The sequence below is a fragment of the Marmota flaviventris genome, chromosome 2 (genome assembly GCF_047511675.1).
Source record: "Marmota flaviventris isolate mMarFla1 chromosome 2, mMarFla1.hap1, whole genome shotgun sequence".
NCBI classification, from domain to species: Eukaryota; Metazoa; Chordata; class Mammalia; order Rodentia; family Sciuridae; genus Marmota; species Marmota flaviventris.
In genome coordinates this window covers 12,043,754-12,062,417 of record NC_092499.1, presented here as the reverse complement: position 1 = coordinate 12,062,417, position 18,664 = coordinate 12,043,754, and the positions used below count along the sequence as shown (strand labels likewise).

At 38.2% G+C, this 18,664-nt stretch overlaps 1 protein-coding gene across 3 annotated transcripts in view; it reads left to right on the top strand.

Annotated features, from left to right (window-relative positions):
- The window catches only part of Unc79 (unc-79 homolog, NALCN channel complex subunit), a 216,084-nt gene that overhangs the window by 171,509 nt on the left and 25,911 nt on the right, over positions 1-18,664 (top strand). For all 3 annotated transcript variants that reach the window (XM_071606555.1, XM_027931618.3, XM_071606553.1), the window contains 3 exons: positions 4,999-5,103; positions 11,960-12,037; positions 16,065-16,154. In XM_071606555.1, the coding sequence (XP_071462656.1) occupies positions 4,999-5,103; positions 11,960-12,037; positions 16,065-16,154 (273 nt within the window). The remainder of the gene's footprint in view (positions 1-4,998; positions 5,104-11,959; positions 12,038-16,064; positions 16,155-18,664) is intronic.

Below are 18,664 nucleotides of genomic sequence, written 5' to 3'. Positions count from 1 at the left end.
CAAATAGAAGATAAATTAGATATAAAACTCACTCAAGACAAAAGAGAATCACAGAACAAGTTATAATAAGAAATTAAGAAGATAAAAATAAATTCCAAATATTTAATCACAATAAATATGTTTGCTAGAATTAGTAGGGATTGTCAGATTGCATTATAAAAATAGACCTATATGTTTTTTTATGAAAGACACATCTAATGACATTCAGAATGTTTGAAAGATAAAGAGTAAAAAAAATACACTAGGTAAATACTAATGAAAAGAAAGCTAAAGTCAGTAATCTGACTTTAAGTTAAAAACATTATGAAGTCACCATATATTGACTAAAGGAACAATTCTTCTGGAAAATGTGATAAGATGTGAAAATGTGTAAAACTCTGTAAAGCTAATAACAGCCTCAAAATATACTAAAACAAAAATTAGGATTATAAAGAGGAATTGACAAATTCACATAGTTTGAGATTTTAGAATTCAGAACTGAAAGATCAAGCAGATAAGAAACAAATGTCCAGAGCTGATTTGAATGACACAGTGAGTAAATTGGATCCAATGGACATGTAAAGAGTTTTGAATCCACGAGTTGAAAACAATATTTTTTAAATTTAGAAATTTTTAAAACATAGAATAGGTAACAGACTATTTTGCTTTGGGGCAGGGGGTTGTTTTCGTGGAATTGGGGATCCAACTCAGGGTCATAAAACATATTGGAGAGTAGGTTTCAAGGAGACCAAGTTTTCCATCATAGTGCAATTAAATTGTAAATCCATAACTAAACCATCTCTTCATGTAAATGTTCAGAAGTGGTTTGAATAAAGCCTCCACATCTATAGAGACACTATGCACATTTTACATATATAAATTGTATTGAGTATTGAGGGAGGTGTAGAGATTTGGGACTCCCTGGTTAAATCCTAAAGCAGCTGGGAGAGCACCCCCCCACACACACACACACATAAAAGCCACATCAGCTCACAAGCCTTCAAACATGGAGTAGTGTATACATGTATACATCACTGGTATATATATGGCTGTGCTGTGTCCCAGCTATACCCCAGGTGCCTTTAAGAGTCTTCTATTGACTGTTCCTTGTTCTCAGATGTCTATATCCTGTGTCCCCATCAGATTTTGGTGCAGTCCCTTTACCTGCTGGTGTTGGGGAGTGTGTGGCCTTGAGGGTGAGTGTGATTGGGTGAGAGTAGATGTGTACATATGCAGTCAGGGCTGTTGACTGCCAAAGTCCTAAAAACTCAGATGGTTGTTCAGGCTTTGTAATCATGTATTAATGTGTGTGTGTGTGTTTTCTTTTTTCAGTTCATACAAAGATGCTATATGGGTTATTGGTGTCTGAGATTTGCTATATTTGGAAATAAAAAAATATTGTAGGACTGGGGATGTGGCTCAAGCGGTAGCGTGCTCACCTGGCATGCACAGGGTGCTGGGGTTCCATCCTCAGCACCACATAAAAATAAAATAAAGATGTTGTGTCCACCGAAAACTAAAAAAAAATAAATAAATATTTAAAAATTCTCTCTCTCTCTCTTTTCTCTCTCTCTCTAAAAAAATACTTGTAAATAAGGCAAAGAACACAGGAAATATTATAAGAAAATTTATAGAAGTATTTAATACTAAACAAGTATGAAAATATTCCCTTTTCAAAATTTGACAGATATAGCCACAGAGATATTTAAGAGAAATTTTGTTTTAAGCACTTTTTACTGAAAAAAAAAAAGAGAAAGAAAAGCTAAATGAACTAAACAAGTCAGCTTAAGTTATAATAACAGGGTAATCACCGAAAATTTAAGGAAACAAATGATGAAAGATAAGAGCAAAAATCAATAACATTAAAAACATGGGTATAATAGAGTGCCAATACAACTAAAAAGTGGCTCTTTGATTAGACTAATAAAGTGAGCAAACCTTTGGCAAGATTGATCAGAAAAATAGATAAAAGATATAGGTAGCAATGAAAAAGGGAAAATAACTGTAGACTTAATGGAGATTCAGAAATGACCAGCTTTATGCTTATGCCAGTACATTTAAAATCCTTGACATGAGGGACAGCTTTCTAGAAAAATGTAATGTGTGATAATATGGAAAAAGAAAAAACTAACTAGTTTTAAATAAGTAAAAAATGCATTCAATAGTTAAAAACCTGTCCAAAAATCTATTACAGCTTCAGAGACACTTTCTGTCAAAATGTGGGAATAGGCTTATCCCTGCTTCATACAAATTAATGAAGTGGAAAAGAGGGAATATTTCACTTCCCAACTCTTTTTATGAGAACAGTAGAATCTTGATACCAGTCATACAAGGGCAATGGGGGAAAGGAAAATTATAGGCCAATATCTTTTCATACATGAAAAAAATTAGAATGAATAACAGCAATCAATGCATTAAAAATAGAACATCATGACCCAGTTGGGATTTTCCTGAAGTACAAAAATGGTTTAAATATTAGAATATCTATTAATGTCACATAGTGCCAGATTAAAGGAGAAAACTTTTGGCAATTTTTTAGCAGATGCAAGAAAAGCACTTTTTATAATTTCACATTCATTTATCATATAGTCTTATCAAAGTAGCAATAGAAGGGAACTTCCTTAACTTAATAAAAGGAGGTCTACCAGAAACCTCTAGCAAGCCTTATTTTAATGATGAAGTGCCACCAATCCCCTTAAAATCATAAGTCAAGGATGCTAATATCATTGCTTCTGTTCATCATAGTGCTACTTTGTTAAGCAAGAAAGGAAGAATAACTTAAGTATAAAACTTAGACAGGAAAAATACAACTCTCATTTTCCCTAGGTGATGTGATTGCAAATGGACCAAAGAGAATCTATAGACACCTTTTTAGAATTTACAACAGAGTTCATAAAGGATGCTAGATACAAGTGAATACCCAGAAATGACCCATTTTTAATGTTAAGCCACATGTGATTATAAAAATGTACTTTAAATTTCATTTGTTGTGGCAACAAAAATAAATATCTAACAAGAATGTGTAAGAATGAGACAACCAGAAAATTTTATTGAAGAACATTGAATAAATGGAGAGATCCTATTTTCAAGGACAAGAACCAATTAATAAAGATAGTTCTTTCAGAATAATCTGTAATTTTAATGATGAGCTAGGTAATTTGCACCTATCTTCCCATTTAATGTTAAAAAAAGTTTTTTTTTAAAAGTGCACATTTTCATTTAAACTTCTTAAAACTATCAAAATTCTAATCACATACAGAGGAATTGTGAGGCCAGGATCTCGGAGAACACTGTAACACAGGGTTGCAGGCCTCACACTGAATGTCAGTTTTTCCCTGTGGGTGTTTGTTGATCTAAAAGATCTGGTTGAGAGGCTCAGTTGCAATTTTGGAAGCTGCGAGAGGCTAGGGAGAAGAAAGTCAGATGGGGAACATAACAAGAGTGGGAACCCTGATACTATATCCCTCAACCCACACATCTTTGCCTGGGGCCACAAAGTACAGATAATTTAGAAGTATACTTGTCTTCAGTGGGCACAGCTTAGTGTCAAACCCAAGGTAAGATATTACAAGCCTGTATGTAGATGAAGGTAACCTTGGTTTGCCACGCACCTGGCAAAAAGCAAACTGAAAGCTCTTGGAAGGAAGGTAACATTTTAGCTGCAAGTTATGTCTACAAATAATTTTTAAATGGAGCATCCAGCATACAGTCAACAATAACAGACATACAAGGAGGCAAGATGTGAGTGAAAGTGAATAGCCGGGAAAGATCCTGAACACAGACCCACAGGAACTCTATTACTTACTTATGGAAGGATCAAGAAAGGACTCCCAGGCCCTTGAAAGGGAATTGCAACGTGCTGTTTTCATCTCTGGGTGGCAATTACATGAGTGTTCAATCCATCTTGATCCACTTAACTGTATGCTGATATTTTATGTACTTTTCTGCATGTGTGTTATACTTGACAATAAAAAAGACTTATAAAATTAAAATCCATCCAATGTGCTATCAACAGGAGGACTGATTGACGAATATTGCTATATTCATACAATAAAAATAATATTAAGCTGCTGAGTTGAGAGCTATGTCTATTAGTAGGGATTATTTTTAAAACTTATGTAGTGGGCTGGGGATGTGGCTCAAGCGGTAGCGCACTCGCTTGGCAAGCGCAGGGCACTGGGTTCGATCCTCAGCGCCACATAAAAATAAAATAAAGATGTTGTGTCCACCAAAAACTAAAAAATAAATATTAAAAAATTCTCTCTCTCTCTTAAAAAAAAAAACTTATGTAGTGAAGTCACCATTATGCACAATATGATACCATTGTTAGAAAATTGTTTTTAAAAATGGAACAATATTCTATGTTCTAATGGAGGTATGTATATAATCAAAGTACTTGAAAGATTAAGCAACAGATTCAGAATGGTGCCTACTTTGAAGAAGGAAGGAAAAAAAAGAAGGGTACTCTATAGGTATATTCAGCTGTTTCTGTAATGTTTCATTTATCATTTTGAAAAGGCTAAATTAAATAAAGCAAATGATACTGTTTGGCAAGATGGGGGTAGGTATACGACATATTCCATTCTCTTTCTTTTTCTATATGCTTGAAATACTCCACTTAAAAAATGAGTTCCTTGGAGAGAATATGGAACTTTTAAAACAGTTATATGAGTTTCTCTCTAACTCATTTTGTATTGAAAAATACTTTAGATTTGTTTAATTGTTGCAGTTTTTGGAATCTATTTCTTAAGACTGAGTACTAAATCCTGTGGTTTTATATTTAAGAAACAGTCTATCACTTCATGCCCATTAAATTATGTGTCCTTATTGCTTCAGTAAACTCATTATGCATGCAAAAATGCCTTTTTTCTTTCTTGCTTTAATTTGATTTCTTCAGCACAGCTGTGCTTTTTAAAGTATTCTTATTTCTGATCTTGGAATTTTGGGAAGCTCTTTGACATATATCTACTCTAACTACATTTTTAAATCACTTACCTTTGCTGTTTTGTTTTTTTCCAGGAACGGGATAAATTCTACTTATCTCGTAGTGTTGTTCTAGAACTTCTACAGGCCCTGAAGCTCAAATCTCCTTTGCCAGATACAAACCTCCTTCTGCTTGTCCAGGTAGGCTTATGCTGTGTTTGTAAAATGCTTTATGGGGTCCATGCATACTTGGAAAGATTAAGAGATGAGGGGCAGATGCATAGGTGCCAGGTGCCTTTGTTCAGAGATGAGAAATAATATATTGTATATGAGCTGAAGTTCTAATAAATATGATGCACTCAGCACTTCCACTGGCTTAAAAAGAAAAAAAAAAAAAGCATTAATTTTGACCCTAGTGAGGAACTGGTTCTGTGAGGGACAAAAAGAAGAATGAGGCAATAGTTTCTATCCTCAAGAAATTTGTAATCCAGTAGGTTGGAGGGGGAGCTCCCTCACCAGAGCGGAGATAGGCCAAACGAAGCAAAACATGGGGCAGCAGGCTCCAGAGTGATCACAGAGTCCTCTCAGTGTGGCTGAGTCAGTGAATGTTCTGGAAGGTGAGGTGAGCCAGCCCAGACACTGTAAATAACAGGATGTGCTGGTCCAGTCAAGGTGTAGGTGGGTGTAAATCAGCTATCGAAAGATCACTGAGGCAGACTCTGGAGAATCAGCTGTCATCATGCTTTTGGGTGTTGCTTTGAGGACACCTGCATCCTCAGTGACCTTAACTCAGCATCTAAGGCAAGCAGACAGATTTTGATCACCTGAGACAGGCTGTGATGGGTGCCATAAGAGAGAGAGGTAAACAGTTTGTGGGGAATTTGAGAGCAGGAGTGATCCCACCTCATGTGGTATGAAATCAGGGAGGACTTCAGAAGAAGTGGCATTTGAGTTGGGTCACAAAGGATTAGTGGGTGCAGATAATTTTTTTTTTGGCCTGGAGTTGGGGTTTGGCCCAGACCTACACTGGCTTCAAACAATAGGGGAGGCAGAGGCAGGAAGTTAGAGTAAATTTAGGGACAATGACATGAGGATGGAACTGAGCACAAGCAGGCCGGTAGCGTTAGAGGAGTCCACAGGCATCTAGTAAACTGAGCCCCTGCCTCCACTCCAGGAACTGAGGCTGGACTTAAAGCCATGAGCTACAGTGGATCAGGGTATCATTCAGATGGCCATTGCACAAAGTGTCCACTAGCCAAAGCACAGCGGTTTCCATTCTCCCTGGATTAGCATTAAGGCCAGTTCCAGAGTCTGGGCCTGCCAGTTAGAGGTTAAATGCCTGAAGGAAATTGGGAGCTTCGCATCAAGGAACTAGAAAGAGAGCTAAGATGTGGAGAGATAAAGGCAAAGAGAACATTTAATTGATTAATTGAACATCTCTTTTATGTTAAGCCATTATGAATCTTGAAATATGCAGGTGCTATGCAGGATGATGGGGAAGAGACAGATGTGCCATATGAGGTCCTTTCCCTCCAGGAGTTTAGACTCTAGTAGGTGAAGTTGATATGTAAACAAAAAATTTAAACATAATGTATAGGTAGGTAAAAGAGACATGTGCTGAGTTAGAAATTGGTGTCAAAAAGGGACCATGTGGACATTGAAGAACACACAGAAATTCAAGTTTACCTGGTAGAGAAGAGGAGAACCACACTTGTCATTTACCATGGGATATCCTCTGCATGGTTCCCTGACTTTCCCACTATACACTAATCATTAGGACCAGAATTGAGTTTTTCTCATAAGCCTGAGATTTAGTAAAAAGTTGGTGTTCTTTCAATGTATACCACTTTCATTGTACAGCCCAGGAGGAAGACAGAAGCAAGGACACAATCAGAAAGTATCTGTGCTCCTAAGGAGAGACAGATGGATTTCTCCCAGCGGGTTGTTACCAGCAGCCACTCCTACTCACATAACCTCAGTAGCACTGTCTTTGAGTACAAGTAAAGCTGACCTTAAGATGAACAGGCTCTCCCCTGGAGGAGGGGCAGGTGCACAGGCTTTAGTGAAATAGCCCAGGAGGGATTTAAGGGTAGCATTGGCAGTGTCTGCAAGTGCTGATGGCATTTCAGTGGTGGATGTGCACCCAAAACAAAACTAGGTTTCCGGGCCCTGAGAGTGCTTTCCTGTAGACCTCAGTCTTGAGCAAAGCAGTTCTGTGTGGCTGATCTCCTTGGGGTCTGGCATCCCACACGGTAACTGCTGGGGGCTGGATTTCTATGAAGTACATTAGTCAACCATAATAAGCACTTGTCACTAAACAGCAAAAGAACACTGGCAGTTTAAATTACTTAATGCTTAAGGAAACTATGAAAACAGTGATTATTGCATCACAATTAGGTGAATAAATAACAAAAACAAATTAGCTTTAGGAAGAAAGAAGGCAAAAAGTAGACATTTCTAAGTGTATTTTATGAATTTCATCTTCTGTTTCAAATGTAACACTTTCATCTTAAATATGTATGTGGGCACACACACAGTCATTGAATTGTGAAATTTAAAAAGTCAAATTGTAAAATTATTCAGATTGGAGAAGTGTTTTGAAGACATTTTAAGTTTCTGCCCATGATGTACAACTTTTTGAATAATGTTTCATCCTTTTCTGGCAAAAAAAAGTTAAATATCATACCATTTTGAAGTAACACATCCTTCTTTTACAACCTCTAAATCATTTCCATTATTAATGAGAGAATGAAAGGGAGGCATACCCTGAGAACAGAGTAGTTCCCTTTCCCACCCAGGGCTTCTGCCCAAATTATGGAGTCCTCCATGGGGTAAGGGAGGAGCACCTTTATCCCTCTTCATGACCAGAGCATCTTTCTGTGAGTTTCCTAGTTCCTTTTTTCTTGTCCTTGATTGCCTGGACCCTCATACTATTCTCAGGAGGATGACGGAGGTGGCAGCCTGCTCTCTCATAGCTCCTCTTAGGCTGGAGGCTCTAGGCTGGACTCAAGGGAAGTGTTCTCTTTACTGATGGGCACTGTCAGTTTCTGGCACCTGGACAACCAGGCTTATAGCACAGACAGAATGGTTCCAGAGAAGCCAGACTTTCTTCATGGATAATCAGTGGCCAGTCTGAAGGCAGTAGAGGCATGTCTGTTCAGCTGAAAATGCCCTTGGAAAACAGAAAAGAATAGAATAATTGGGAGGAAAACTACCCCAGTGAACCCCATGAACACTGGTTCCATCACTGAGAAGACTCAGTTGCCCCAGCCTTGGGCTCACCAGTGACTCTTTTACTCTGTGAGGAACCACTGTTTGTTTCATCTACTTCTCTAATTCGTACCTTAGTAGACGGGTACATTTACTGAGGTGGAACCTTACGGTCTTCTCAGGCAGGCCATACCTTTGTTGTTTACCAGACACTCTAGCATACAAGAAACCCCTCAGAGGACACTGGAACTCTTGCCCAAGGAATGTGGGGTTATCCAAATCTAAACATTCCAAGGCAGTAACAGGTACCACCAGTCTGCTTTCTTTCTTTTTTTTTTTTTTTTTTTTTTGTGTGTGTGTGTGTGTGGTGCTGGGGATTGAACCCAGGGCCTTGTGCACTCGAGGCAAGCACTCTACCAACTAAGCCAAGCTATATCCCAGCTCACCAGTCTGATTTTTAATTCCCACCAATTCTGCCTGGGCCTGACATCAGGGGAGATTGCCCAGCCTCTCCTTGTGGTTGTCTGTTATTATTTGTTTGCTGTTGCTGTTATATTTCTTTCAGTGAAGTCAGGTGATCTTAATTTCTCAAGTGGACTTCCCCCCCCAAAGATAAAGAGGCACCCAGACAGGAAGTAATTTGACAAATAGAAAAAAAAGTGACCCTTTTCAGAATCTAAAATTGTCAACCACTAAGCCACATTTCTCCATCTGTACTTGGGACAGATGGACTGTCATGTTATTTTTTAATTCAAATCTAGTAACATTTTTGCCTTTGCTTACAACATTTCTCTTCTGCTGGTTTGCTATAGATATTTGATGTGTGAGAGATTATTCTAATTGTTCTTGAGACGGATTAAAGGAAAGCATTCATAATAGAGCAATAATCCCCTGAAAATCATCATAAAAACTAAGTTCAAGTCAAAATGAATTTCCCCCAGCTCTTTTATGGTTCAAGAGTAGATATTCTGCTAATTTGCATGTACCACTCCCACTCTGTGGGATATACCTGCATATTCAAGTTATGAGAAGTCATGTTGGTAAAAGGTTTTCTTTTAAAAATAGATTGATTGTGGGCTGGATGACAAAGAAATGGCAGTAGCACGGCTGTTGTCTCTAATTCACAGTCACTGCTGAGTGGAGTTGTTCATATCAGTTAGGTTCATCATAATCTAATCACTCTCTGGGATGAGAGGTGGAGATACTATTTTGGGTATCATTCTGATAATGAATTTAGTAATGACACATAATGGATATCATGTTTCTTTTGTGTTCTTTTGTACTCCTGGAGGAGTGCATATTTCAGTGTCATATTTCTCTCTGAAAGTATGGAATTCTTCTTTCTACAGCAATTATCATTCCCCACTCTGATTCTATTTAGTCATATCTTTATACTTGGAGCAGGTCTGTGCAGATCTGGTGGAGTTCTTTACAGTTGTGGTTGGCAGCCATAATGAAGTAAAGACTTTCATATGCTGGGCTTTTGAGGCACCTCCATTACTTTAGGGTAATTTTTGATTGATTTGGACTTGTACAAGTCATCACAGATCTGACAGGTGGTGACTGCTTACATGCTGTTGAGGAGCTCACACTGTCCTCAGTGTGGTTTACTGAGAGTGGCAGGTGGCGAAGGTGCCTGCTGAAGTCACACAATGGTGCTTGAATGTTTTACTTCTTTGCAGATCCTGTCTTGCCATCAAGGGCCACCAGGCATGCAAGCACCCATTGGGAGGCCCAGACTTTGAACCATACATAAAAGAACAACTCTAAGCACCCCATACCTCATGCATTAGGTGAACTCTGTCTTCCCTGTAGCCTCTCTTAGCTGTGCAGTTGCATTTCTGTTGTGAATAAATTAGTTAAAACGAATGCTGGTGTCCTAAGATTTTGGACTTAGGTATAAGTCATTTGCTTCCAATTGCAGACTCAGAGAGCTTTGGAAAATACTGTCTCTGTGAAAACATGCAGTATCTGTCAGGAGGTCAAGTTAGGGTGCTCCTGCTGCTTTTCACTTGTCCTTCTATCAAGTGTTATTGTTTTATTTTTTCACTTACAGGTTTTGGCCAAAGTTAAAAGCTTCACAGTTTTTAAACCTGATTTAGTCACTTTTCCTTATACAGCATTAGAATAAATCTAAGTTAGGTGAAAAGACATAAGCATACCTGAATAAGATAATAGAAATTTTTAGGCATTCCCAGGATAATCCCAGCTGCTACATTCTTTTCCAGATTCAGAGTAGCTGGCCTAAAACATTCCTCACATTCAGTAATAGCATTTGAGACAAATGGAAATGACAAAATGTTAATGAGGAGATCTGGTATCCACTTCTGTCATGCAGCTCCCAGGACAGCTCTGCCTGCTATCCTCTGCCCCAAGCCTGGTTACCTGTACTTAAACACCTTTCATGAAAAAACACATATCCCAAAATTGAAGACCAGTTCTTAGTCATTATGCAAGAATTCTCAGGGCTCCTGGCCTCAGAAGGCTTTTGCCTTGTTAGCCCAAACCTGCTGCCCAAGAACAGTGCTTAGACTTGGGCCCCTACTTAGCCAAACAATATACTAGTTTCTGTTCCCTTGTTCTAGAGCTCCTCAGCAGGCCTCCCTGAGATTTTCTGTGTGACCCTAGTCTGTGTTACTCCTCCCAGTTTGACAGGGAAGAAGCCTACCTGGCTGCACTTATGGTCTTGACCCATCCAGCTTCCCTGTGCCTTCTGCATAGATGAGAAGGAAGAGCTCTTGGTGTCAAAACTTCTTCAGAACTTCTGGACTCTGCATAGCAGCTTCAGATCTCAAAGGGTCACTGGCCAAAGGCCAAGGAAGAAAAATTAAACAGGAGTAAATGACTCATAGCCAACTTTTCAGACCTTGTTTAACTTCTTTCCAAAAACTATAAGTAAATAGTTGGATGTTACATTAAGTAGGAAACACCTGCCAAAATCTGTAAGGAAGCAAATTAAATTGTAATCTGCTACATCTGTCTTCAGTATGATCTCAAGTCAGAATTGATTAATTGGCTTCTTTCTTAAACTCTTGTTGAGCCCCTCTGGGATGCCAGGCACTAGCTAGTGCTGAGGAGAGGTACTTGAAGGCTGGGTTCTTGAGAAGCTTGTGGCCAGCTGAGAAATAGACTGTTAGGTCGCCACCGTCTAATGTGATGGCTCTTGCAGTGGAGCACGACTGGTGTTATTCTCAGCCCAGAGAAGACATGTGAATGAAGTGGGGGGAGGAAGACAAGACACCAAGGATCCTTGGAGGGGATGAAATAGGCAGAGCACTTGCTCTGAAGCTGACTTTCTATTTTCATTCTGAATACATACTGTAATGACAGACGTCATGAAAATCTATGAAACCTTGCTAATAGTAACTGCCAAAAAGTGCTACAGAATAAATAGAATGAGTGACTTGTGGGGGGAGCTGAGGCAGGAGGATTGCAAGTTTGAGGCAAACCTGGGCAACTTAGTGAGACCCTGTCTTAAAATAAAAAAGGTGGGATTGTAGCTTAGTGATAGAGCACCCCTGAATTCAAGTGCCTCTCGGGGTGGGGGGATAATAAATAGATTGACTCCAGAGTAACTCTGACAATGTTGACATCTTTTATTTCTTCCACAATTGAACGCACCATTTCAATACCACCTGGTTTTTCTGGGCAAAGTAAAATCTGCACGCTCATGCCATTTCTATGCTGATAGGAATGAACTGTCATGATTAACATGATTAACTGAGGTATCCAGGGCAGACTGTCAAGAAAGTAAACACTAATGAGTTTAAGCCATTTTAATAAAATTACAAATTACTTATTACTGTCCAAATACTCTTAAAAATAATTATCCTTTCTTTTTTATTAGTTTATTTGTGCAGATGCTGGAACCAAACTAGCTGAATCAACAATCCTGAGCAAGCAGATGATAGCCTCTGTCCCTGGAGTAAGTCCTGACCAAATTAATTGTCTGCATTTTTGTATTTCATAAAATAGTGGTTATGAATGTAGGCTTTAGAGTCACACCAGGGTTTGAGGCCTGCTTTTACTAGCTGTGTGATTTTGTGAAATTATTTAACCTATGATTCTTTGATTTGCATCATCTGTAGAATAAGCTATAACTGGGCCTAAGGTACAGGCTGAGGGTGACTGAGATGATTCGTGTAAAGCATATTCAGACGGTGCCAGCCATGTAGTTAGTAATGAGTAGATTTTGTTGCCTATAATATCTATTAAAAATGATATTAACAAACATTGCCTATTGTTGGATACTTTTAATTATTTTCTGCAATTGTAATTAATATGCAATGAACACCTTTGTGCATAAATCTTTGTACTTTGGATTACTTCTTATAGATTTCTAGAGTAGAATTATTATACTTTAATAATATAAGTTTTTTTAAGTATTCTTTGTAGTAATTAGGGTAATGAAAGATGATAAAATCCCAATTCCCAGCAATTTAACACCAAAGAAACTTACTGTTCCTGTGAAGTTTAAGTGAGCAGGCTGATGTCAAGGGAAAGGAACTACCACACGTAGGCTCAGGGCTCAGGTTTCTTCCTTCATCTGCAGTCCTCTGCCACTCACTGGTGGTTGGGGAAAGAGAAGAGAATGAGGTACATGGGAGATTTTCATGGGTCAGGTCTAGAAGTGCATGTTTCTTCTACTCACATTTTGTTGGTCGGAGCCCAGTCACATGAGCACACACATCTAACAGCCAGAGAGGATGGGGAATGTGATCTACCTGTGTGCTAGGGAAGAAGAAAAGTGGCTCTGGGAAGTGGCCAGTCCCTCTGCGGCACCCTCAGTGTTCCTGATTGATTAACCTTAGAACTCAATATTTGCTACCTATGATAGTTTGAAAAAAAAAAAAGCCCTAATATGTAAAAGGTTTAATGAAATCAGTAAGTAGAAGGCAAATGTTCAGTAACAACAACGAAGCAGGGGCTGGGATGTGGCTCAAGCGGTAGCGTGCTCGCCTGGCATGCGTGCGGCCCGGGTTCGATCCTCAGCACCACATACAAACAAAGATGTTGTGTCCGCCAAATACTAAAAAATAAATATTAAAAAATTCTCTCTCTCTCTACCTCTATCTCTCTCACTCTCTCTTTAAAAAAAAAAAAAAAAAAAAAACAAAGCAGCAGTTGTAGGATTCACATATAGAACCTTTCCAAGGACCAGTTAATAAGCCATTTGAAAGAAACCTTTTACCCTTACATGTAATCAATGAATTATAAATTAATAAAATAAAAATAAAAGTAAAGCAAAATAAAAGAATATTTGAAAATATAAAAATTAAAATTGGCTAGTAAATCAGTAGATTTATTTTTCTTTTTTAAAAATAGTTGCTTTAAGGGAAGGGAAAAATCCCTCTATTAGCGTCTAGTTGACCTTAATTGGCTGGGCAGGGGGGAGGACAGATATAAAAAGCACTGCATCCTTAATGTATGCCGCTTGATGATTGGAGATGGAATATACCTGTGGAACTGTCACAGCACAATCTCTGCTTATCTGCCATCTCCCCATTTGCTTATTTATTATTATGATAAGAACACTCAATATAAGATCAACCCTTGTGACAAATTTTACATTCATGGTAACATTGCTAACTGCAGGCACTGTGCTGCCCAGTAGAGTTCCAGGGCTTATTTATCTTGCATAACTGAAGTTTTGTACCTTGTGGCCGGTACCCCCATCCCAGTGTTTTCTTGATGATTAAACTTATTTATGGTAAAGGGAAACAAGCATTTTAGCTGTTGGTGGTAGTGAAAGCAACTTTACTAGAGTACAGTTTAACAAACTACTTCTAGGAATATGTTTGAGAAAATAAATATGCATCAAAAGATTTATAAGCAGGTATATGTTGTAAAGCATCCCTTAAAATAGCAAAAATATGGAAACAAAAATAAGTGTCCAATATTAGAGTTTTGTTTAATAAAGTAAGGTACATCTGACTATTACAATGTGGCTACTAAATCAATGTTTCAAAGAATATTTAAGTAATTGGAAAATGCTTGTGATGGATTTAATTAAAAAGCAAATTAGCAAAAGGTTATTTCAATCTTATAAATATTATGCATATGTGTGCTTTTTATATGCATTCAAAAAACTTGAAAGGAAATTTTAACGGTTAGTTTTCAAAGAGGTGGAGAACAAGTATTAGGATTACAGTGATTTTAATTGTTCTTTTTAGTAACTTGTATTTTCCAAATTTTCTGCAATGAGCATACATTCTTCTATAATTAGGAAATGTAACTTAAACCTCAAATATGTTTTAAAGAAGAATTGTGTGTGCTCTGCTTCAATTCCTGTGTCTGAGGTAGAGTACATTTTTCCACTCCTTTTTCATCATTTTCCTATTGAAATGAATATGGGCCTCTGAAACAAATGGAGCTTGACTCCTTATGTTCTGTTTTGTTTTTAAAAATAACACATCTAAGTTGTACTTCTGCTTTACATAGTAGAAAAAGAGGGATTGTAAATTACCTATTTTGTTTTGTGTATGTAGCTGGCTCCCTATATCCTGAATAAAAAGTGGATTTTTAAGGCCTTTACTGGGCATAATTGCTGTCTCTAGAACAAAATACCTATGTAATAGTAAAGTCTTTGCTCTCATTTCTTGAGATTCAGACTTAAAAGGTGAATATTGAATAATGCTCCTGGTAATGACTTTCTGTGACATTTGCCTAGTTGAACTGGTATAAAATACTGCTTATGAAAGAAACAAATCCCTTTCAAGAAATTCAAGAACAGTCTATGCTCCTATTTGCATGATGTGTGAAAGGTCAAAGAAAATGGAATAAACCAGGGGGAAATCCTCCTTGCACAGAAGGATTCATATTGCAAAAGCAGGAACACAATAACCTTTTACAATTCCTTCACTTGATTCAAATTAAAAGAAGAAAACCTTAGAACATATGAAATGCTTGGAAAACACTCTGACAGACTGCCACTAGCCTTATTTTACTGTTTGTTATCCTGTCAGAAGAACTGACAAGCGTAACATTCTAGAAGAGAGAGGAGGTGATAGAGTTCAGTGCTATGCAGATTTACATGAATATGGGAAAATGAGAGCCACTGGGTGAGCTAGTTAAGTCTATAATGTTCCAGATTTTCCTAAAGAAAGCCAAGAGAAGCCTTTAGCATGGTATTCATACCGCTTCAAAGACTGCCTGCTTTTGATCCACATTATACGCGGCCTGATGTGTGGGTTCTCTCATACGGCTTTGATGTAGCAGCCTGTCTGTTCATTTTCCTTTGCTTTGCTTATAATCCTACATTTGCTGCATTTCCCCGAGAAGGCAGGTCTCTGCCGCTTAATAACCTCAAACACAAACATGCTTTATTTTCCTTTAAAAGTTCCCTAACATACTTTAGGTATGTACAGAAGGTGACCATTTTTATTTCTTTCTCCTATCTATCTCTAGCAAGAACTTGACATGGATACCTGTGTCTATTTAGTAGTGCCCCGACTATCTACATGAAGTTAAGTTGTAAGCGTCTTGACTTGAACATAAGAATTTTTGAGTCAGCAAAACAATGTTTATATATATTTAGTTAGTAATATATATGTGCACACATTTAAAGAGATAAGATTCTGGTGGTGAAATTTGGTAACACATTTTACTTACATTTTAGATTTCCCCAGAGTGATAGTGTTAACAGTAGTTTTGAGGTGATAATGACATTATGTATGGTTCATGTGTACAGACCAGCTTAAAAATAAGCAAAAATCAGTCTCATTACCCAGGGGAAACAGCATTTAACTCTGCCCCTGGAAGGCGCCCCTGTGTCTTTACTCTGCTACAAACCTTTACTTTGCCACAAACCATGGGCAGACAGTCACAGACTAAGCTGGGTGGTAGAGTGAGTCAGAAATCCAGAAAATGCAACAAATCCTTAGCAAAGAGGGTACAGCTAGAGTGGGTTGGACAGAAATGCCGCTGTGGCCAGTCGTGTGCTTGTGTTTCAGTGTGGGACCGCAGCCATGGAGTGCGTGCGGCAGTCCATTGGTGAAGTGCTGGACTTCATGGCGGACATGCACACGTTGACCAGACTGAAGGTAGGACCCCATCTGCTCATATCTTAGATTCACTAAATGCAAGATGTTTTTAAAGGATTAAACAGACCATGTGGGGAATTTATTGGTATCTGGGGAGGCAGCTGGAACATTGTTAAATGAGCCCATATCTTGGGGTCTGAAGAACTGGAGTCCAGTTCTGCAAAAAAAGAAAAGAAGAAAGGATGGTCATATGACATGAGCTTTGTACACACCTTTATTTTTGCCATTTATTCAGTTTCACAATATCCCTATTATAATATTATCCCCATTTTACAAATGCAGGAACTGAGGCTTGGTCTGATGTAGCATTTTGGTCAAGGTGACACTACTAATAAGTAGTTGAACCTAAGGCTGTTGTGACTCCCAATCCATCTCCTTTTACTGTGCCACATGGAGTCATTTAACTCCCTGGAGCTTCAGTTTCCTCATTTGCAAAGTGAGTCTATGACACCTCCCCTGCCTGATTGTTATAGGGTTGATATAAAATAATGTATGCAAAGAGAATTTCTTACACAGTAGCACGTTATTCAGACATAGCCATTTATTATTTTTATCTGCAATTTAAGTTATCTTCTTCAAGAAAATAATTAAAGAGGGGCTGGGGTTGTGGCTGAGTGGTAGAGCACTTGCCTAGCATGTGTGAGGTACTGGGTTCGATTCTCAGCACCATGTATAAACAAATAAATAAATAAAGGTCCATCAATAACTAATAAAAGTTTTTAAAAAGAAAATAATTAAAGAAGGAGAGAGAACAAAATTTAATTTGCATTTGGACAAAATCTCAGTGAAGTTGTTGAGTTTATTGATTGTTTTACAAGGTGGAATGAATAACTGATATGGGTCCACTTCTCTTCCATGATTCAACCAGGGAGCCAAAAGATTAATAATCTGAAAGTCTTGAGGAAGGCCCTGGATGGAGGGCAGATGAGAATCCAAACATGATCCAAAGAGCAGCCAAATTGCAATTTAGCACTGAATAATTTCTTTTTGATAAACAAGAACTTAGTGATCCAAGAAGTTCAACAGCTAAAAATGTGGTTCCTTTTTCACTGAGCTTAGTTTTTAGACGCTGCTTAGATGATCTTGGTACAGTGATAAATTTGCAAATGTTAGGTGCAAAGAAGAATCAAAATTAAGCTCATTATGTGTAATCTAGAGAAGAAAAATAAAGAATGACATGAAAGTAGGAGGGGGATTATAAGAGAGGTGAGAGGGGACACGGGGGAGGTGGGAGGAGAGGAGAGATAGGGAAGCAGGGAAGGTAGATTTGATCAGAGTATGTTATATGCATGTGTGAAATTACCACAGTGAAAGCCACTATTTTGTACAATTAACACATTAATAATTATAATTTTGAAAATTTCTCATCATGTGTAAACCCTGTCATTTTTTTTTTTTTTTTTTTTTGGTGAGGGGGTGGGCGGGTACCAGGGATTGAATTTGGGCACTTGACCACTGAGCCACATCCTTAGCCCTGTTTTGCATTTTATTTAGCGACAGGGTCTTGCTGAATTGCTTAGCACCTTGCTTTTTCTGAGGCTGGCTTTAATTTGTGGTCCTCTTGTCTCAGCCTCTGGAGCTGCTGTGATTATAGGTGCCCAGCTTAACCCCAGTCATTTTTTTTAAAGCAAGAATATGCATTTTATATCTTTATCTTATTTATTTATTTGTATGTGGTGCTGAGGATCGAACCCAGGGCCTTGCACTTGCTAGGCAAGTGCTCTACCACTGAGCCACAATCCCAGCCCCAACCCCAGTCATTTTTAAGAAAACTCCCCTACCACTTGGTCACATGCTGGTTACTAATTACTGAATATAGGTGCCCACACTTAAATGACATTGATGCATAAAGAAGAGGAAATGATTATTACTCAAGCATTTTGAGATTGTTTTGCAGACATTTTCAAAAAATATTAAGAAAGAAACATAGGCTGGGGATATAGCTCAGTTGGTAGAGTGCTTGCCTTGCATGCTCTAGGCTCTGGGTTCAATCTCCAGTACCATGATGTTTAAAAGGTTGGAAACTGTAGACATAATCCAACCGTCTGACCTTGCATATTAGGAAACAGATCAGAAAGGTCAAGTGGCAAGTGGTTTCTCTCAGGCCGTGTAGCTAGTTAAGACAGGAGTGGGTCTCAAGTCCCAATTCACTGTATTTTCCCATTAAGCCACACTAAGCATAAAGCTTTCAAAATTAATTAAGAAATATGTATTGAGCACCTATAATGTGTCTAGCTCTGTTCTAGCATTGGGGCTACAGTAGTGAGCCAAAGCAGACATATTGCTGCCCCCACTTAACTTATAGTCTACTAGAAAGCTGAATTTAATGAACATTTCACAAAAAAACAAAGTGAAATTATGACTCACAATTGGTATAAAGAAGGAATAGACAGTGGCATGGACCAGCCAAGGAACTCAGGGAAGGCTTCCTAGGGGAAGTAACTCTTGAGCTAAAATTTGAACAAATGGGTGAAAAGGGCAGGGACAGTATTTCAGGCAGAGGAACAGCA